Genomic DNA, 18,671 nt, shown 5'->3' on the forward strand with positions numbered 1-18,671 from the left:
TGCTGGTGTACTCATCAGATGGTATATTGCCTTCAGTTTTAGCATTAGTAAGACTACTTAGTTTTCACTATAAAACAAGCATGACGCCCTACAGTCATCAGCAAAGGGTTGCATTGACAGAGATTGATAAATCACTATTAAATTAATAAATTGAACCCTCCAGCAATGAAGAATATGCAATTAAAGACTGCATACCAGAGAGCACACATCACCGGTTGTCTTAAATCTATGCTAGCATTTGAAGGAAGTGTGAAGCACTATTTAATTTCCTACATCAATTAATCAGTACATTCCATTTCCCTTTAGGGGAACAGAGCTGTCCTTAATTCTCCATTTCCACATTCGGAGCGAATGAATATGGACATCAATGTTCAGAAAGAGAATCCATGAGCTGAAGACCACTGGGCTGTGTTTGTGGAAATTAAGAGTAACTCTCCTGAGATCAAACTACCTACTTCCCACATACCTGATGGTAGCAGACAACAGAATATTGTTAAAAAAACCCCTGTATAGTCTCTGATACAATTCTTTTTGTCTAAGGATGTAAAGAAATCTTTGTGCTACACCTGAAGTAGCAATTGCCTAATTTATGTTACTAGCAAACAAAGTAGTAAGGCTATCAAAATCTGCTAAGTATCTTGAAGTTTAGTTCAGTTACTAAATTTGCTCAGGACTATTCCAATAGTCTAAATTTCAGTGAAACGGCACCTTTCCTAACACATGCATGGTTTCACACATTTTGATGAGTAAAAAGCTGTTAAATAGTGATACAATCCTGTCCCGAATATGGGACATCTTCAAATCCATCTTGGAGCTTCTCCTGTAAAACTCCTTAACATCAAGCAAGGTCCGAACATTGCTGCTATGTTCCACCATTACACGGTAGATCTTGCTGTTCAAATAGTTTAATTGATTCCAGCATAGGGTGATTCTGATGAAATGCCATTCAACAGCAGACATGATTAGTATGAGCAGGAGAAAACAGACGTGAAAGAGAAAAATAATCAGGTTTTTTGTGCTAAAGCCCGTCAGAGAGTATTTCTTTGGGTCTCTTGAATTTCTTGAGAGAGAGATGGTTTACTCTTGTCTTCCATAGCATAGGACTGTTTTCATGTCTCATACCAAATTTCAAGATTTGTTTATTATTCCCAGCTTTCCACCATGACAAAGCTAGCAATTTTTTTTAACTCCTCCATTCAAAAGTAGGAGCAAGGACATTCAACACAGACTTTCCCTGTGGTCATGTTTCTGAAATGGCAGCTGGGCAGCGGCAGTGGCAGCGGCCCTCCTCCGCCCAAGCTGGACCAAAGGCTTGCACCTCAGTATCTCACGTCCCAGAGTATTTTGTACATTAGCATCTAGCACTGTGGTAGCCTCAGTGCTGACAAGGGTTGTCACAAATACTAAAAAATAGTAAATAAGCAGCCACAGAGGAAGATGTTTCAGCATCTCCTATGTAAATATTACTTAAGGTGGATCTCTGCTCATGGCCAGGGACTACCCTTACTCTTCAGAAAACAACTCCATTGCAGAGGGGAAAATATGAAAAGAAAGAAATCACTTACATGATTGCATTTTGGGCCCTGAAGAAAACTCCTTTGATATAACGAACTTCAAAATACGACATTTAACAGATTTATGCTGTTTGAATAACTTAATCTGAAAGAATCAGGCTGATTTCCATCATTCAGAGATTCATTTTCCTTTATTTGCGGCCACCTGCACAACTTGCTGTCTTTCAATGGGCTGGGTCTTCATCTGGATCTTAGTGAGTGACTCATTTCTATTTGATGCATTTATTTTGCATCTCATATAATCTGAAAACACACTTTTAATGGCAACTGTGTATAATACTTTAGTTCTGTTCTGTTTGTTTTAAAAAGGCAGCCCAAGCTACAAATGATATATTCCTGAAGATGAAAAAAGTGAACACCATAGGAATGGGGAATGCTGTCGCCTGAAAACCGGAAATTTTGCATTGTCAGAGGGGACTGTGCAGAATATCAACTAGGAAGCAATTTGAGGATTTTTAACTACATCTATCCTTCTGTGATTAAACTGGCTGAGAGAATGAGTCATGTTGTTTCTTGACATGCTTGACAAAACACATCTGTGTTGTGGGACTATGGATCAGAAACATCCTGTATTTTACTGTAGCAGCGTTCGCCGAGTTGCACTCCGGTCCCAAGGGTGTTCGGAAAAGAAAATGTGACTGGCAAAGCATGTTTGCTAATAGCAATAGCTGCCAGGGCACTCAATACAATCAGGAGACAAGAGATGTTACTGTACAAGTCCCTGGCTGTGTGGCCAGCCTCTCCAAACTGGACGGTGGCTTTTGGATGCTGAACTTGAGAAGCTTAAAAGGTTCTTGATTTTCAAGACATGTAGCAGTTTCCTTTGAAGACCAAGGCCTCTTTATGGGATCTAGAACCAGAGACGCTTAAAATACCAGCCACACCGAAACACCAGTCACTAGGGGACTAACGTTACGTCGCTTGCTCTGAAACTCTTTGCCTCACCATTTTACTGCCGTGTAGTCCCAGTTCTCAGATGCATTTTCTCTTAAACCCTTTGAATGAAATACATCAGAAACATCCATAGGCATTAATCTTTTTCTGATTAGCATTCCTCTTGGCCCTCGGATTTCACCTCTAGTGCCTTTTCAGCTTTTATGTTCTTCAGCACCAGAGCCACATGGAGAGATTTTAACGCTCAAAGCAGTCCTCCATGCTCAGATTAGTAGTAAAGATGTGAAAAGTATTTATATTGACAAGATAAAAATACACACCCACTTAATGGTTTTTGTTGTTCAGGGGACACTGAAGAAATCCTGCAATTTGACCCACCCAAAAAGTTAAAGTATCAGTGATGTGACCTTTTGCAAGCTGTTTCCCTATGAAGAGGAATATCAGTCATGATTTATGGACTGGTGATGAGTAAGAAATCTGTGCGATTCTTTCTAATTGCCTAAGCTTCTGGGATGAGGAGAAGAGTTTAGAGCCACTGTCACTTTTGCTGCGCAGCATGGTGGTTATGGCATTGCTTTGGAGTGATCCCAGAAGGGCTTATTGTACAAACTATTTAACTTATCTTTGTGGACTCAGAAAGCAAAAAAAAACCCCAATCCAACACAGAGTTCTGGGATCCAATGTAAACTGTACGTCATCCTTTCAGGCACGTTTTCAACAGGTCAGCTTTTTTTTGTTGGCTGATTAATCAAATCCTTTGTGTAGGACTCACAGCACTACATAAACATTAAACTCCTTCTTAGCTACTGGAAAATGGCAGTCCCAACATGCCTTATGGTAGCAATTTTCTTGGAAGCAACAGTTTCTTAGGGCATGGTTGGAATTGCATTTGAAATACTTTTGTCTCTCCCAACGTCAACCTTTATGAACACGCCAAAATAAGTATAATCTTGTTCAACCTTCATTTTCTCCCATCCCAGTAGGAAGAATTCCTGGAAATGTTTTAGGACTCTATAGCATGGAAGCTGCTTCTCAGTTTGCCCAGCTCTTAGATGTTATATTTAACACACAAGGTTTGCCAAGAGGTAATAGGATTTTATTTGTGTGGTTTTGCAAGTGTTTTGGTGAGGGCAGTAAGCCAAGAGAGAAACTGGTGATTCCAGCACAGAGCAATCCTAATTCATACTCAATAATTGCTGTGAGAAAGGCTTGCACAAAGCTCTCTGTTCTATCACTCCTTGTGTAAGTTCCAGTTTTCTGAAAGACAGTATCTAAAAATGCTGTAAAACCTAACTATTGAAATACACTATCACAACTTAAATAACCAAGAATGGTAAGCAACGAGCAGCTGGGTCCTTTGCAAGCCACTTTATCGTCTACCGGATTACCAACAGTTACAAAGACTGGTTATGTCTCTTTAGAAACATATTGCTCGCTAGAAGCCAATCTTTTAACAGTTCACACCATGTGCTCACAGCCACTCTTAGTGGGTTCAGAATTACATAGGAAAGACGGAGTTACAGTAAATTGTGAGAAGCTAGATCTATTTCTTCTTATCGCAAGGCAATCCAGCTTCATTTGTGAAGTCTTCAACAGCAGGAAACTGGTAAAGTTACATATTCCACATGCAAATCTAAGTATGATGCAAAATACTGCCTAATTAGCACTCTGTATAACATTTAATGTTACAGTAGGCATTCTTGACTCAAGACAGGCTTGGTTTTGTGCACAAGTCCCTCTCTAACAGAGACAGCAGGTGAGGTTATGAGAGGCCTCAAGTTCTTGTTTCATGCTCTGCAAAGCCGTACTTTGCCATCCCAATCTGGAACCAGAGCACTAACTGCAAAACCAGAGCACCCATTCTCCTCTCAGTATTAAATGACTGATTGATTCTTCATCTTTAGGACAAGAGGAAATAGCCTCAAGTTGCACCACAGGAGGTTTCGATTGGTCACAAGATAAAATTTCTTCACCACAAGGGCTATCAAGCACTGGAATGGGCTGCCCGGGGAAGTGGTGGATTCCCCATCCCTGGAGGTATTTAGAAGATGGGCAGATGAGGTGCGTAGGGACACGGTTTAGTGGTGGAATGGCAGTGTTAGGTTAACAGTTGGTCTTGATGATCTTAAAGGTCTTTTCCAACCTAGATGGTTCTGTGATTCTATTCTATCTATCTTCTCACTGACAGTAGATACTACCTACTCCCGCCTTGTTGTGCCATGCACGGGATAAACTACATTTTTTCCCAGTGGCTTAACTGCTTACTTTCCTTTAAACCAGTTTCCTCTACCACTAAGACCTCCTCTGATTTCTTGCACCCCTCATTGTCTTTCTTTCCTTACTCTCATCCTTCTTTTTGCCAAGGTCCCTTTTGTTCTTGTGCATCTCTGGATCCAAATAAGGTACAGAATTGACAATTTTTCCAAATGAGAAAAGGTTAGAAAGTAAAAGCAAGAGAACTACAATCTCTCCCACAAGTTGGACAGCGGAATAAGGAAATAATGAAAATACTAGCAACCTGGCTAATGCATTAGGAACCCTCCCTTGGCTTCAAGTTGTTTTGCTCTCTGCTCCATTAGCATTGGAAATAGAACACAAGAAAAAACTTCTAGCGCTAATTCCTGTTGGACTGAAGCAGGTGAATTTGAAGTCTTAAGTATTGGTTAAATACAGATAAAATGCAAGTTACTTCTGTTTGAACTCCAAGAGCAGGCAAGCACCTGCAAAGTGAAATTCTGATAAAATTTCGGTTGCATGTCTTGGCATCCCTTACAATTGCCACGAGTTTAGAAATAAACGTTTACTTAGAAATTAACACATGAATAGCAGCGGCATATTTCTTCTACTTGATGACCAAGTAACACACTGAACTATTTTTCAGGCTTCAACTTCCATACCATTAAAATGTTTTAGGAGCTGCAGCCCCTTTTATAAGATATAGGTCGGCTGGGAGACTTCTCTCTCTCAGCTGTTTTTTTGCAGTTCCTTGAGATCCTGCAGGAGTGCCGAGGGATCTGCTGACTACAGGCTGAAAAACGCTGCTCTAGATCATTGCTCCGTTTTGTAGCTTGTGTAGACAGATCCTAGTAAATGGAAATCGCAGCAATGACACTACACTATCGCAGAGACCCAAGCTTCCTCTAACCCTCCACGTGCTGTGTACTACTGTGCAGATAGCTACCTCAGATCCTCAGTATGGAAATTTGTGGTAAATTTGGTCTAACAAGGTCCACCTCTAAGCAGGGCTAATCAGCTCCCTGCTGAATTGTGAAAGCTGTACTTCAGTCTCAGCTGAATGGAGAAGGTTTGCATTGTATTGTGACAGGATGATGCTTCAGATAAAATGGGTGGATAGTCACAGGAAATTCATGTTAGACATACAATTCAGATTATTTGGCTTTAGATTTTGTCTTCTGGAAACATCTGCTAAGCATATGGAACGTGAACTCCTAAAAATCCAGGTGTTCTGAAACATACCTTATTTCAGATCTAGAGCAGCCACCATGGATATCATCTACTGTTAGCAAACTAACACCCAGTGGTTTTATATGCTTCAGGTTTGTTTGGTTTTTTTAGGCTGGTGGTTTGGGGGTTTTTTTGGCTTTTTTTTTTTTTTTTCTTCACAGAAGGGATGCAAGAAAACTGAAAACAATGCAGAAGTGCTCTTGTATGACACATATTCCAGAACTAGATAGTAACATTACATAAAAGAGTATTACTGAGCAGTACAGTTGCCCTGGCTTTTGAGTTCCTGCATGAGAATGAACCCAATATGGCATGCTCATATTCAAAGACAGAGAACTGGCTATACCACCACCTTCAGTATGCCAGGGTTGTGTATGCAGTTAACACTGCTCAGCGGAACATACTGCAGACAGCACACACTCATTTCCGATGCACAAGAACAGTAGCAGATCCTTGTGGCTACAATTAATAAAAATGGTTGAAACTGTTGTACATGTAGTATCATAAACACACAATATTATACTTCTGCAGTCTTTTGGAGTTGACAAGTTGCAGCAGATTTTGAGAAATCTGATAAGCTACAAGCAAATGCATGTTTAAGGCCTGATGTTCAGAATGTGCAGCTCTAACTTGCAGGTAATGAATGTCCCGCAGCAGAACTTCAGAAAAATATGTCCCAAGACTAAATGGAAATAAAAGATAGCAATTCTGATATCTGAAATTAAAAGGGAAATATATTGCTATGAAATATTTCTAAGAAAGAGGTCTCTATTTTTACCTTGAAATATACATCTTTATTCCACAGTGTTTAATTAGCTTTATGGTCACTTTCTTGGAAACGAAATGTCAATCAAGTAAACAAGTTCACATTTTCAAAAAAAGCACTTACCAGGATGTATCTTAATGATCGTGCTAAACCTGGCAATTTTGCTATAATCATACTTTTCTTCTTTAGTCTACATAATATATTACTCTGTACCACACAGCTTTCATTCTTCTCTTTTCTGCAAACACAACTGTTGTACTCATGTTGGATTTTAACAAGTTCACATGCTCAAAGATATTCTCCCAAGAAAAAAATTATCAGGTCACACACCAACACGGAAATTGTAAAAATAGTAATAAAACTGTTGTTATCCTTACAGGCTACCATCCTGCTAGGTCAACAACCTCTCTGAAAATTGTTAAGGATGGAGGGCCAAATGCTGCTCTTGGCCAACCTCGCGCAATTCCATTGACTTCAAAAGGAATGGATCTGCCCTGTGAGACTTCTTTTGTATAAAAGCTTCCTCAGAAGGAAATTAAGCTTTCAATCTATTCTAGATTTTCAAAAGAGACAATTTATCCTTTATCACTGGGCAAAAATGAGTTTTCCAAAGTATTAATGAATTTCTGTCTCATCCATGCTTTGAAGTTTCGATACCATTCTATAAGCTTTTTTCTCCTTTGAATCTTTTCTTGTAAGCTCATTTTTTTTTCTTTCTCTAGAACAGCAGGAAGCTCTTTCCAGTTTTTAATAAAGATAAATGGAGCCCCCATGGTTTTTAATAATTGTAATGGAGCACTGTGGTACATTGATGAATTTCCGCAATCCCCCGGTGTCGTTATATCTTCTATAACAGGCAGAGATCCATATGAACAAGCTTCATAAATTCTATAGCATTCTGTATTTATTCCCACTGGGCACAGTGTCAAATCACTCTGCAGCAAGGCATCTTGATAGTTTTTGAAACTTTCATTTGTTTCTTGAGGTTGCCACCTAGGAAAGTAAAGGGGTTGAAAATTAACATTTTCCCCACAGGCACTGCAATGAAAAAAATAGATATGCTTTAATTTCAATTATTCATAAAACTGAAAATGCTGTCAACGTAAAAATTTTATATTACACACACAATCAATAGGCTTTTACTTTTAGCCTCAACTATTCTTAAAGAGTCTTCTAAAAATTTATTGAACATGTCACTGTTAAAAATAGATTGTAACACTTTTTAGATATGGTCCTTTTAGGAAATTATTAATACTTAGAAGTCTAAGAGGCAAAGTGAAATGCCATTTTAGATCTTCTGCATGACTTGGATGATGCATATGTCAATTTACTTCACAGCAGAGTTCAGAAATAGACATACAGGGAGACACTCGATGGACTTTTTAATGATTTTTTTTTGGCCTCAAACACTTTAAATCAGTAGAGGTTTGCTCTTCAAAAGTTAGAATGTAAAGCAATCTGTTAACCTGAATCCATCTGCCTGAAGTGCCTCAGAACGTCTGTGAGATAAGAGTTTATGTCACAGATACAATCCATATCCTGAGATTATTCATCAAGGTAGCTGAGGTCTTCCCAAGCATCGCTGTACCTGCTATCAAAGACTTTACAGGTGTTGCTTGGCAAAATTAAGAAATACAATCAGAACTCTATTCCTGTTAGTCAAAAGATCTGTTCTGCCTATCTGAAATAAAAGAGAGGCATGCTGCACAGATGAAATCCACTCTCTTATATGGAAGACAACAAAATACAGCTTTTCCTTCTTTTTCCTTTTTTGCACACAAGGTGCAAGACAAACATTTCTTACCGTAATCAAATGTACACAACAAAAAAAATGATGGTCTTTATATGTAGTATACATAGGAGATTTTTCTATGTATTTAAAAATATGCTTTACATAAAATATAGCAACAGGAAGGCCCTTATGTTATGAAGACCTATATAAAGAGTCTTGGCAATGTTCTCTCTTTTAATGAAGACGGGTTACTTTTATTTGTACTATTTTTTAACACTCAGGGAAGGATTGGTAATAATGAACTAGGCAAAAAAAGTCTGAATATGTTCACAAAGTAAATCAAAGTCTTACTGTTCTCTGGCTGCAATCCAGCAAAGTTTTTCAAGCCCATCCTGCTTCAGAATTTCCATTAGGGTTTCCCTAGATGAGTTCTTATAAACTGTTCCTAAGAAATTACATAGATATGATCTTGGATCATGTAGCATTGACCAGCTGGGTTCTACAACTGGAAAATTTCTGTAGCTGTAAAAACAATGTATACATTAGACATCAATATGTTTTATGTTGAAAAACATTTGGCACCATTTCATCTTTACTGAAGCATATTCTAAGCCTAAACGCACCTATTTGTTGCCAATCCACATCTATAACCACAGACAGACCCACAGGCAAACCAGTGCAAGTCCTGTCCTAAAACTTGGTCTTTATTCCCTTTACCCCCACCACTCTCTTCAGAGACATTCCGGAATACTCACGTCTTCTTTCGACATCAGAGATATTATGTGTGCATGTTACAAAGTGTCCTTGAGAAACATGCTTTTTCAAAAGCAGTCGTTCTTGACGCAATTGCTACTTTTGACTGAAATGGCCAAGTTAACGGTAACTATGGAGTTTAAATCTCAGCTACCTTAATCTCTGGGCATGCTTATCAACCAAAAATACCACTGGTAACCTCTCAGAGGAAAATGTCACTTTGATCTGGGTGGACTTCATTAATCTAGTCTTTCAGTTACTAAATAGCTTGTCATACAAGTTATTTAACTTGTCTTTTTGGACTTAACAAAACCAATGCAAAGTCCTGGGATACCATGTAAACTTATGCCATCCTTTTAGAAGTGTTTCCACCGCATCAGGCATTTTTCTTTTTTTGACTGATTCCTCAAATCTTATGTGACTTATTTTGGTCAGCATGACAGTTAGTGAAACGCTGCTTCAGCTGCAGGGCTGGCACTAACTTTTTTCATTGCGTAAAGTTAAAATTTTTTCTGGAACAGATTAATGTTAAGAAAGTTTCTTCTCCTTTGCATTCTCAAATTAAGACAGGTATTCCTTCTAATGTTACTACTTTTGATGGATCGCTGTTCTACTTCCCTGTTGTTTCTTTTTTTTGTAAGAAAAACTACACCCAGATCCCAATTCTTTACTGGTTTAAAAGGTAGTCTCTATTTCACAATGATTTCTTCACTGCTATTAATGGTTCTCTGAAGACATTTTCACTTTCTTCACCTTGCTAAATTTTGATGGAATGGTTCTTTCCTAGTTCTTCTACGTGATTAATATTAATTTACTTTCAGAAAAACATTTTTTCTTCATGCCAAATATTTTTGCAGGGTTCTGTATCTTTACTTTCTCTCTTCACTGAAAATCTGGCACATCTGCATACCTTTAACCAGTTTTTACAACTGCTGGTGTGCAAGGGCTGCAAACCCCCATTTTGATACCTGATCTGTCTTTCTCCACCTAGCTTTGCACCCCTGTTTACTGTTGTAGCTGTTGTTGCTTTCTGTTACCTGCCTCCTTAATCTTGGCATCTAAAAATGCAGCTTCTTTTTGCTTAGGAACTTCCAATGCCATCAATTCTCTGACACCATGTATTTCAGTGACACTGTCAGTAAGTTCAAACTACGTATAAAAACTCCATACAGTTTGCCAACCAGCTCAATACAGGATACTGAATTCAAATTCAACCCATGATATGAAAATAATTCTATATTCTTTTCATCTTATATTACCATGATAAGTAACTAAACACCATTAACTCTGTTAATAAGGAATAAGCTAGAAAAAAATACATCTAGCTGAACCAAACCTTTATCTACTCCACATAAATAGTTTGAACAGTAAGTATAACAAAAATGTTTTTGTGAGTAAGCAGTTAAGCCAGACTACATTACTGTGATATTGTAGTACACAAATTCCAAAAATGAGGCATAGAATTTCCTTTTGAGAGCCACAACAGGGGTTAAAAATAAGTATCACTAGTACCATCCTTTTCCTTTCCTGAACAAGCAGTAGTTGGAACCTAACTACATATGTATCTTCTGAATTCCCGTGTCACTGGTCCATATTACATCAGCAGTTATGACAAATCTCAAGAGCAAATTTACTGAAGAAAAAATAAAAAATAAACCGAGAAAACCCCACCAGACACAGGTTCATTTTTTTTAAAGCTCCCCAAATCCTAGCGTTCTTTTCCTCTAATTTTTATTGCTAAATGCAATTTCTAAAGATCCCAACCCTTGATTTGCAAAATCATTAATAAGATCATATTCTACAATTTACCAACTATAATTGTTTTGGGTATCAGCAGCAACATTCAGATGCATTTTCCATACCTCATGCATAACAATTAAGTTGCAATTGTAATTTGTGTCTATACCACTTACGTAGCTACTCCTAAAGGCCACTGGAATATATCTTCTTCATTTACCAACGCATAGTCATATGTAACAAAGAGTAGATTTACAAATCCTCCATGTCTTTTTAGGTATGGTTGAATCCATTCATTGTTGCACTGCTCATTTCCAAGCAGCACAACTGCTACATGCTTTATTTTGTGAGTCTGAATTAACGTTTGTGCGTAATGCAACCACTGAGTGGCGTAAGTGATCTTTGCTTTCTCTCTTCCATTCAAGACTAGCACGATACTTTCAGCTTCAACTGAGAAGTAGCCAGGAACTACAGATGGACCAGTGATGAAGCTGTGAAAACCAAAATAGAAATAGTGAACACCCTTAAGACAAATTATTGACCTTAATCCTCTAAACATCCTTAATACACAGTCTGTACTATAGAGGTGGGGTTTTTTTCTCCAATAAAGTAAATGCAATATACTGCAAAGTAACTGTGCAACTATAAGCATTTCTGTTGTTAATACCTACAGCTGTAATACAATAAAGCTGAAATAATTCAGGAAAAAGAAAGCGATGTAGACTTAAATATGTTTTGCTGATAAATCAGAACTACAGCCATATTCAAACATCAAAATGTGGGTAAATCAATCAATCAACTTTAAAAGAAGGATGTGTTTTGATGTTCGCTAAAGGTCAAACTTTTTATTAATTCCAGTAATAACCAATGAACACAATATTAGAACAAGAGAGAGGCCCTCCCAAAAAACTCTTAAGAGTTTGGTAAACTAAACCAAGTATCATTATGAGGGACAACTGGTTTGGCATACTACTTTTCTCTGTAATTTTGGTGAAGTTAAGGTTAGATCAAAAAAAGACTGCATCATCTGATACTGAGCAGAATCTGTAAGACAAGAGGTATGTATCTAAATGTAAGCATAAGTTGCTTGTGTGACCCAGGTCAAACTTGAGGCTTTGATACAAGCTAGTCAGCAGAAACATTTGAGGTAGAAAATTGCATTTCTACATCTTGCACAATATATTTATTTGACAGAGGAATTTCAATCATGTAGCAAAATCATTACATCACTGATAATTTACAAATATCTGACAACAGCCATTTATGAACTGCAGTGAAGCTAACCAGTGTTTGCCAGCTCCTGCTCTTCAGTTAACTGCTGTGTTAACAAACTATTGACTGAACTCAAAGGATTAGTGATTACACAGCTTGAGAAAGAGTGGATGGGAAAAAACCTACCAGGTTTTTTCTTCAGGGGTCAACGAAATGTTAGTCTTCTAGGTCTTCTGCATTACTGCAGTTTTTCAGCTACTGGCTAAACTTAATTTAGAATGAACATGAGTTTTAACTCATGAAGCGCTAAGACTAGTCAGCTAGTTTCAGTTCAAGTGTGCTCACGAGGAAGAAAAATTCAGAGCAAAAGCTGTATAGACAGTTAGGCTATCTGAAGCAGCCTGACCTTAGGCAAGCATATGCTAAACCTCAGTTATGCTGACATGCTGCTGGCTCAGTGGGAGTGGCATATTTTGAAGCCAAACTTCATGAGACTTATGATTTGGAATCAAGACTTTTAATAGATTGAATGTAAGTCAGGTCAAGACTTAAATCCAAAGGTTGACAGACAATGAGAAAAGATCACTGGGATTCATAAGGGAGAACACCCTGAGCATCAAAATGCCTGAAAAGTGAACAGGATACGTAGCTGATCCAACCATCACCTTGTAAGAAGAGACCTGGGGAAAAACAGTTTTCTCTATGGACACAGTGCTGTGAAGCTATCAACTTTACAGGAATAACAGGATGTACAGTTGGGGAAGCAATGACCTGTGTGTAGGAAAATATGAAGTTTAATACCATAAAACTACAGCGGGGAAAAAAGAAACACTACAGAAATCCCATAGCTGAATAACAGAAACACGGTGCTAAGATTGCACTGTTAACTTCCAGTCTGAATACAAGAGGGATTGGGAAATGTAAGGGAGATCATGGAAGCTGCAAAATTAACACAGTAGTACTAAAAGATTTTCACTACTCACATGTAGGCTAGATCAATGCTTCGTCAGGATGATATGTGGAGATGACATTTTTGGACTCAATAAACGACTTGCTTCCTATAAAGTCCTTGTTTTTCCTTACTAGTCTTAGAACCCATACAAAAAGCTGCTATTCCAGACTGTGTCTTCCAGACCTAATTCCAAAGGTGTTAGTCAGACAGCTACTCTGTAATAGCAATATGATTAAGTTTAACACTGCAGCAGAAGGCAACATACCAAATACATCCAGAATATAGATACCTGATGTGCAGTAAAAGAATTACTTAAAAATGACACAAGAAAAGAACTCTGAAAGGAGCAGCCCAAACAACAAAAAGCTTGCAAGCAGCTTGTAGGCTGTTCAGAAACACTGCATAAGAAGCCCAGACACGCTGTGTGCGTCAGTCCAAAAAGGAAAAAACCTCCCCCCCCCCAAACCCATATGGCTTAACAGAAAAGTTAGGGGGGCTGTCAAAGGGTGAAGGTCAGCATCAAAAACAATGAAAAGGTTGCCCAAACAAGGAGGACAGCAAAGTGCATAAAATACTGCTGATGAAACGCAAACAGAAAATTAAGGGTAAAAAAAGTAATTTGAAAAGCACCTTTGTGGATGTTCTGGCTTATAAGTAAAGGTTCTTTAAATACATGAAAACCAAAATATGTAAAAAATATACCAAAAAGACAACTACAGAACTGGAGAGACTACTTGATGACAACAGTTTAAAAAGGTTTAAAAAAGAATGACAAGGCCATAGCAGAGAAGATTTCCACACCTCTCTTCAGCAAGAAATACAAGGCCAAACACCAGAAGTGTTATATTAAATGGAGAATTTGGACCTGGATGGCATTCACTTGAGAGTTCTCAAGGAATGCAAATGCGAAAATAGCAGAACTGCTGGAAAAGGAATGCAGCTGTCATTACGAAGTGACACTGTGCCTGATGAGAAGGGGCCTGCTGGTGTCACTCCCATCTACAAAAACAACTTGAGAGGACTCTGGAGCAGAGAAGTATGACTTCCCTCTCTGCAAGAGTCCATAATAAATAGTAAGATCACTGGATCTTATCAAAAGGCATGATCACTGATCACATATGCAGATAGACGCTGCTGGAAATGAGTAATCCTGTCTCACTGATCTGATGGAGATCTACGAGCATCTCAAAGAGAACACAGATAAAGGAGATCCAGTGGATAGAGTGTATTTGGATTTTCAAAAAGCTTCAACAAAGGCTATTAAGGGAACTAAATTGCCACAAGCTATCCTTGGCGGAATGCTTTGGCAGGTAAAAAAAATCTTTGCTGGTTAACTTTGTTGACCAAAATGCTTTCATTCTGGCATGAATCAAGATGGTTGCAATTTGCATAAGGAGAACAGGAGGATGGGACTGAAGAACTGCTGAGCAACTGGGGCTAACAGGGACTGAGGAAAGGCAGCACTGAATGTTAAACGAGAGAGGGTGTGACTCTCAGTGAAACAGAAATTTAGGAATGCTCTTACTTAAGGATACGAGATAAGAAGTTTGGCCCTCCCTGCTCTATAACACCCTCCTAGATGACAGAAGGATGTGAATTGCTTCAGGCTAAGGAAAGTGCTAAACCCTGCTCTCCTACTTCTTATATGTAAGTGCTAACAGTGTCACTAAAATCCACAGCTATGCAGCTCCTTCTCCACCCGTGTTTTTAAATAAATGTCCCTGTATTTCACATAGAAGTTGATATTTTTAGTACTCTTTAGGCAAATTCTTTGGTAAAAACTTGAAGCCATCAAAATCTATATTAAATAAGTGTACTCTCCATTGTAAATAAACAAAATGGGCTTATTCATGCAACTGCGTTCAAGTGGTATTCTGGCATTTTTGTGTCTTTAGATTTGATACTCTTTCAAAACATTAATGAGAGCTCTATGTTTTAACAATCGTTAGACTTATCACAAAAAACTGCTCAGCAGCACATATTCTCCGAATATGCCACCTAAGCTAGTTCCCTCTAGCCTCATCTAGTAATCAAATGGAGATAATTTACCTCAGCCAGGCAATAAAGAAGTCAATAATTCTAGAAAATCTTATAACTAGTGAGCAGCCAAAATCATGTACTGATTCTTCCTCACAAAAAAATACAAAATAACATTTCCAACTTGACTAAAAAGTAGAACTTCAGCTATTTCATTTCAGAATCCTAACCACTAAAAGAATAGTTGTATTTGCCTATTTTCTATACTTTGCACAAGTTCATACTAGCCTGTCAAATTTTAACCTCTGTTATGTTGGTACCAAACTTAAGCTTTGTATTTTTATAGGATCTAGCATCCAAGTTGGTTAAAATAAAGACTCTATTATCCCTGATTCCTCTAAACATAACAAGAACTTATTTAAATGCTAGTATAGAAGTCTGTCTTTGAGAGATGCATGCCCTTAGGAACCATGTGAAGTTATTATTCATCTGAAACAGGCACACCAGGGAGAAAATAACCATAATCAGTCAAGTGACAGACTCATTAAGTGCAGCAAATTATTTTCATATTATAAACATGAAAAGCAAGGCTTGAAAAAAATCCTCATGTCCATACCAAGACAATCTATCTGGTAGAGTGTCAGTGATTTCTACAGTTTCTGAGATTTTAATTCCAAAACCAAAAGCCTTTTCCCACCAAGGTAACACTACAGGCACTGCTCCTTATTCAAAGACAGTATTGTATCCTTTCTCCAAATCACTGAATGGAAAGCTCTATCGCTCTGTCAAGGAGACTACCAAGATGCAGCATCATCATTCATAGTTGATTCCCTAATGTTGTAGGGTCAGATTATATTTGCAGACAAGGAATGCAGCTGGTTTTTTAAAGAGTATGTAATTTCGTCTATTTCCTTAGCTGTAAGACAGACACTTTAATAATTGCTATGTTTACATCAAGCCCCCGTGTCTTTCTAGAAAACATTTTTTAATCACTTATGAATGCAATGTAAGCATTACTGAAAAGATTCTATGGCCTGTACCATGTACACAGTCAGATACGCTGATAAACAATTCAAAGGGATAAAAAACTTTTGTGATTACTTAAAAAACCCCTTTCAATTCACACTCATGTATTTACTTCAAACATTATCTGCAAATTTCAGCCAGAACCCCCTGCCTTATTGTGCGAGGAAAGCACCTTTCTGAAGCAACACATTTTTTGGAAGTTAAGTTCACTTGAGTGTGTCATTTATGCTTTTAAAGAAAACTTTTTTAACAGATGGGTCCTGGTGCACATGACTAAATGTTGTAGGAGAGCTACTACTGCAGGCTGGCAAAACTGGCCAAACAGATGAAAAATCCTTCAGCTTTCACTGTATCTTTACAGAAAGCCTAAAAATGGTATTAAATAGGACCTTAAAGTTCTGTATCATTCACTAAATAATATAAAACATTTGACAACAGTCTCAAAACATGCGTGATCACAGATCAAAATCCATTTTTAAAGTGAACAGTGCTTCAAGTGTCATCTTCCTTTACATGTCAAATTTTGCTTTGCAAATAAATTAGTTAACCAGATGCTAGGTTTCACAGATTGTTTCTGTTATAAATAGAAACAAATTATTGTTTTGATACAACCCTGTTTATGAATGAATGAGTGAAGTCCCTGAATACAACAGAAAACAAATAGCAGGAGACATCTTCTTGCCTCACAATCCCACGCTTCTTTCAGTCAGCTGTCAGCCCCAAACCCCAGGTTTTAAGATTTTTCTCAGGGTTGTATTTCCCCGCTTCCTGAGGTCTCTCGGCTTTCCTCTCAGCATCTGTAAGTCTTTCCATGTTTCTTTCAAATACACAAATCTTCATAAAACAGCAGATGAGATTGCTCCCTAGTTTTCTGTTTTTTAATAGCGACGTGTTTGGGCTAGAATTTGCTAGTTTTATCAACTATGTATTTCCATAAATAAACGTAACTATTCCTTGTGATAATTCTGAATGAGAAGTTGTGTGCATATTCCTCATGTATCAAAACATAACAAAATTAAAGCATTTGCAGCTGATATTAAAGTAACTGCAACTCTGGGATAGACAAAATAATGCACCTGTGCATCTTACCATGTTCTTCAACTTTGCAATGCATTATTTGTTGAAGTTAACAAAACTGAAGTCAACATCATGCAGCTACTACCTGAAATATGTTTTCCCTGCTTTTTGGCTTCCTTCTCTCCACTGTGCTGTCACATCAGCTGGCTGAAGGTGCCCTCCAAAGATATGTTGCCAAAGGTAAAGACCTATATAAATGAAGACATGATGGAGAATTTGAATGCATGGATCTTGCCTACTTTATACTCCCAGCAAATAAAGTACTTCTGGGAAATAAAAAAGCGTAACACCCCAAGAACTAGGGGGAAAAAAACATCAGAGCTTCCTATACAATATGGGCATTGTCTCCCAAATTCTGTATAACTTGGAATTAGTTAAGATTAATTTTTCACACATTGGGGCATTTCAAAAGATTCTTTGGCTGTCAAACTATCAGTACATGAAGGTATAACACACTACCATGTATATTAGCATCTCTTACTGGTACACCTACCACTTAAAAATGATCCAATATTAACCACCATTTTAACAAGAGGCATAGTTCTACTAAGCTTTTGTGAAACACATCACATTTTTGTGACAGAATGCATCACCATGTAATATACCATGTTCTACAATGCTGCTTGAAAGCTCAACTTAAACTGGAAATTTTACATCTTCAAAAAAGCTAAAAAAACCCAATGAGACGTCTTCAGCAGCAGCTAAAGAGCTTCAGAGGAACCTGACCTCCAGTTTCTATATAGACTTTGTGTCTTCTACAACGGAAGAATTTCCAAGCTCATCAGTGGCAGTAGTACTGCAGTACAGAAAATGCCTGATTTCTCCCTGTGTGACACTTTATTTCACAAAGTGTAAATGTGACAAAACCAAATAGCCTGTTAAAGTCAAGTAAGAGGCATGTCCTTGTGTTGTAGTGTAAGCTAGTTTGGATTCAAAAAGTAACTGTGTTTCTCTGCCATTTGAACCATTTTCTTTGACGGATGTGAAAAATAGTCCTGAAAAGAACTGACACAAAGAAACTGGAGTCTAACTACTCTTATATTGGTATGAACATAATTTCGAGTAACAGCTACCACTTCCTTAATGCTCTTCATGTACAGATATCCACATTTCTCAACCATATACAGAAATTACAGTCATTAAAAAAAAAAAGCAGAGGAAAGTGCTATATCAGAATGGTTAAGCAATTAACTGACCCTCACTACACCTGCTTACCAATTGCTGCTTTGCCCCAGATCTGTACTCTAAGACTGGGTTGCTCTAGGTGAGATCTTGCATTTTTTATCATCTTAAGATTAGCTTCGTATCTCTGCTGAGAAGCAACCAGTTCATTCTTCTCGTCCCCTTCCCATGGATTCCACTCTTCATTTCCCAAGGCAACGTGATCTAAGAAACCCCAAAGCAGCATTTACATAAAAATAACAGATTTACAAGTTTAGAAAACTGACGAATTTTTTTGAATTCCGAATTTCAAGCAGCACCCGACAACCCTCCCACCGACCCGGG

The 18,671-nt window shown here is 37.9% G+C and overlaps 1 protein-coding gene across 1 annotated transcript; it reads right to left on the reverse strand.

The window, feature by feature from the left end:
- Positions 1–6,152: 6,152 nt before the first annotated feature.
- RXYLT1 (ribitol xylosyltransferase 1) lies at positions 6,153–18,663 on the reverse strand. Its single transcript, XM_009649653.2, has 5 exons — positions 18,381–18,663; positions 17,251–17,353; positions 11,098–11,412; positions 8,783–8,953; positions 6,153–7,692 (listed from the first exon to the last, which is right to left on the reverse strand). Exons 1-5 carry the CDS (start codon positions 18,571–18,573, stop codon positions 7,275–7,277), a joined length of 1,200 nt encoding a protein of 399 aa, XP_009647948.2. The 5' UTR covers positions 18,574–18,663; the 3' UTR covers positions 6,153–7,274.
- Between the last annotated feature and the right edge of the window lie 8 nt (positions 18,664–18,671).

This window comes from Egretta garzetta, unplaced genomic scaffold, assembly GCF_000687185.1.
Source record: "Egretta garzetta isolate BGI_Z169 unplaced genomic scaffold, ASM68718v1 scaffold502, whole genome shotgun sequence".
Taxonomy (NCBI): domain Eukaryota; kingdom Metazoa; phylum Chordata; class Aves; order Pelecaniformes; family Ardeidae; genus Egretta; species Egretta garzetta.

Bases quoted from the DNA above. Each gene is read 5' to 3' on its own strand.
- RXYLT1 (XM_009649653.2), bottom strand. From the start codon at position 18,573: ATGCTGCTTTGGGGTTTCTTAGATCACGTTGCCTTGGGAAATGAAGAG. The intron at 17,354-18,380 runs GTAAGCAGGTGT...TCATTTATATAG, and splicing joins CTGGGGCAAAGCAGCAATTG to GTCTTTACCTTTGGCAACAT. The intron at 7,693-8,782 runs GTAAGACTTTGA...TTACTTTCCTAG, and splicing joins TGGATTGCAGCCAGAGAACA to GTGGCAACCTCAAGAAACAA.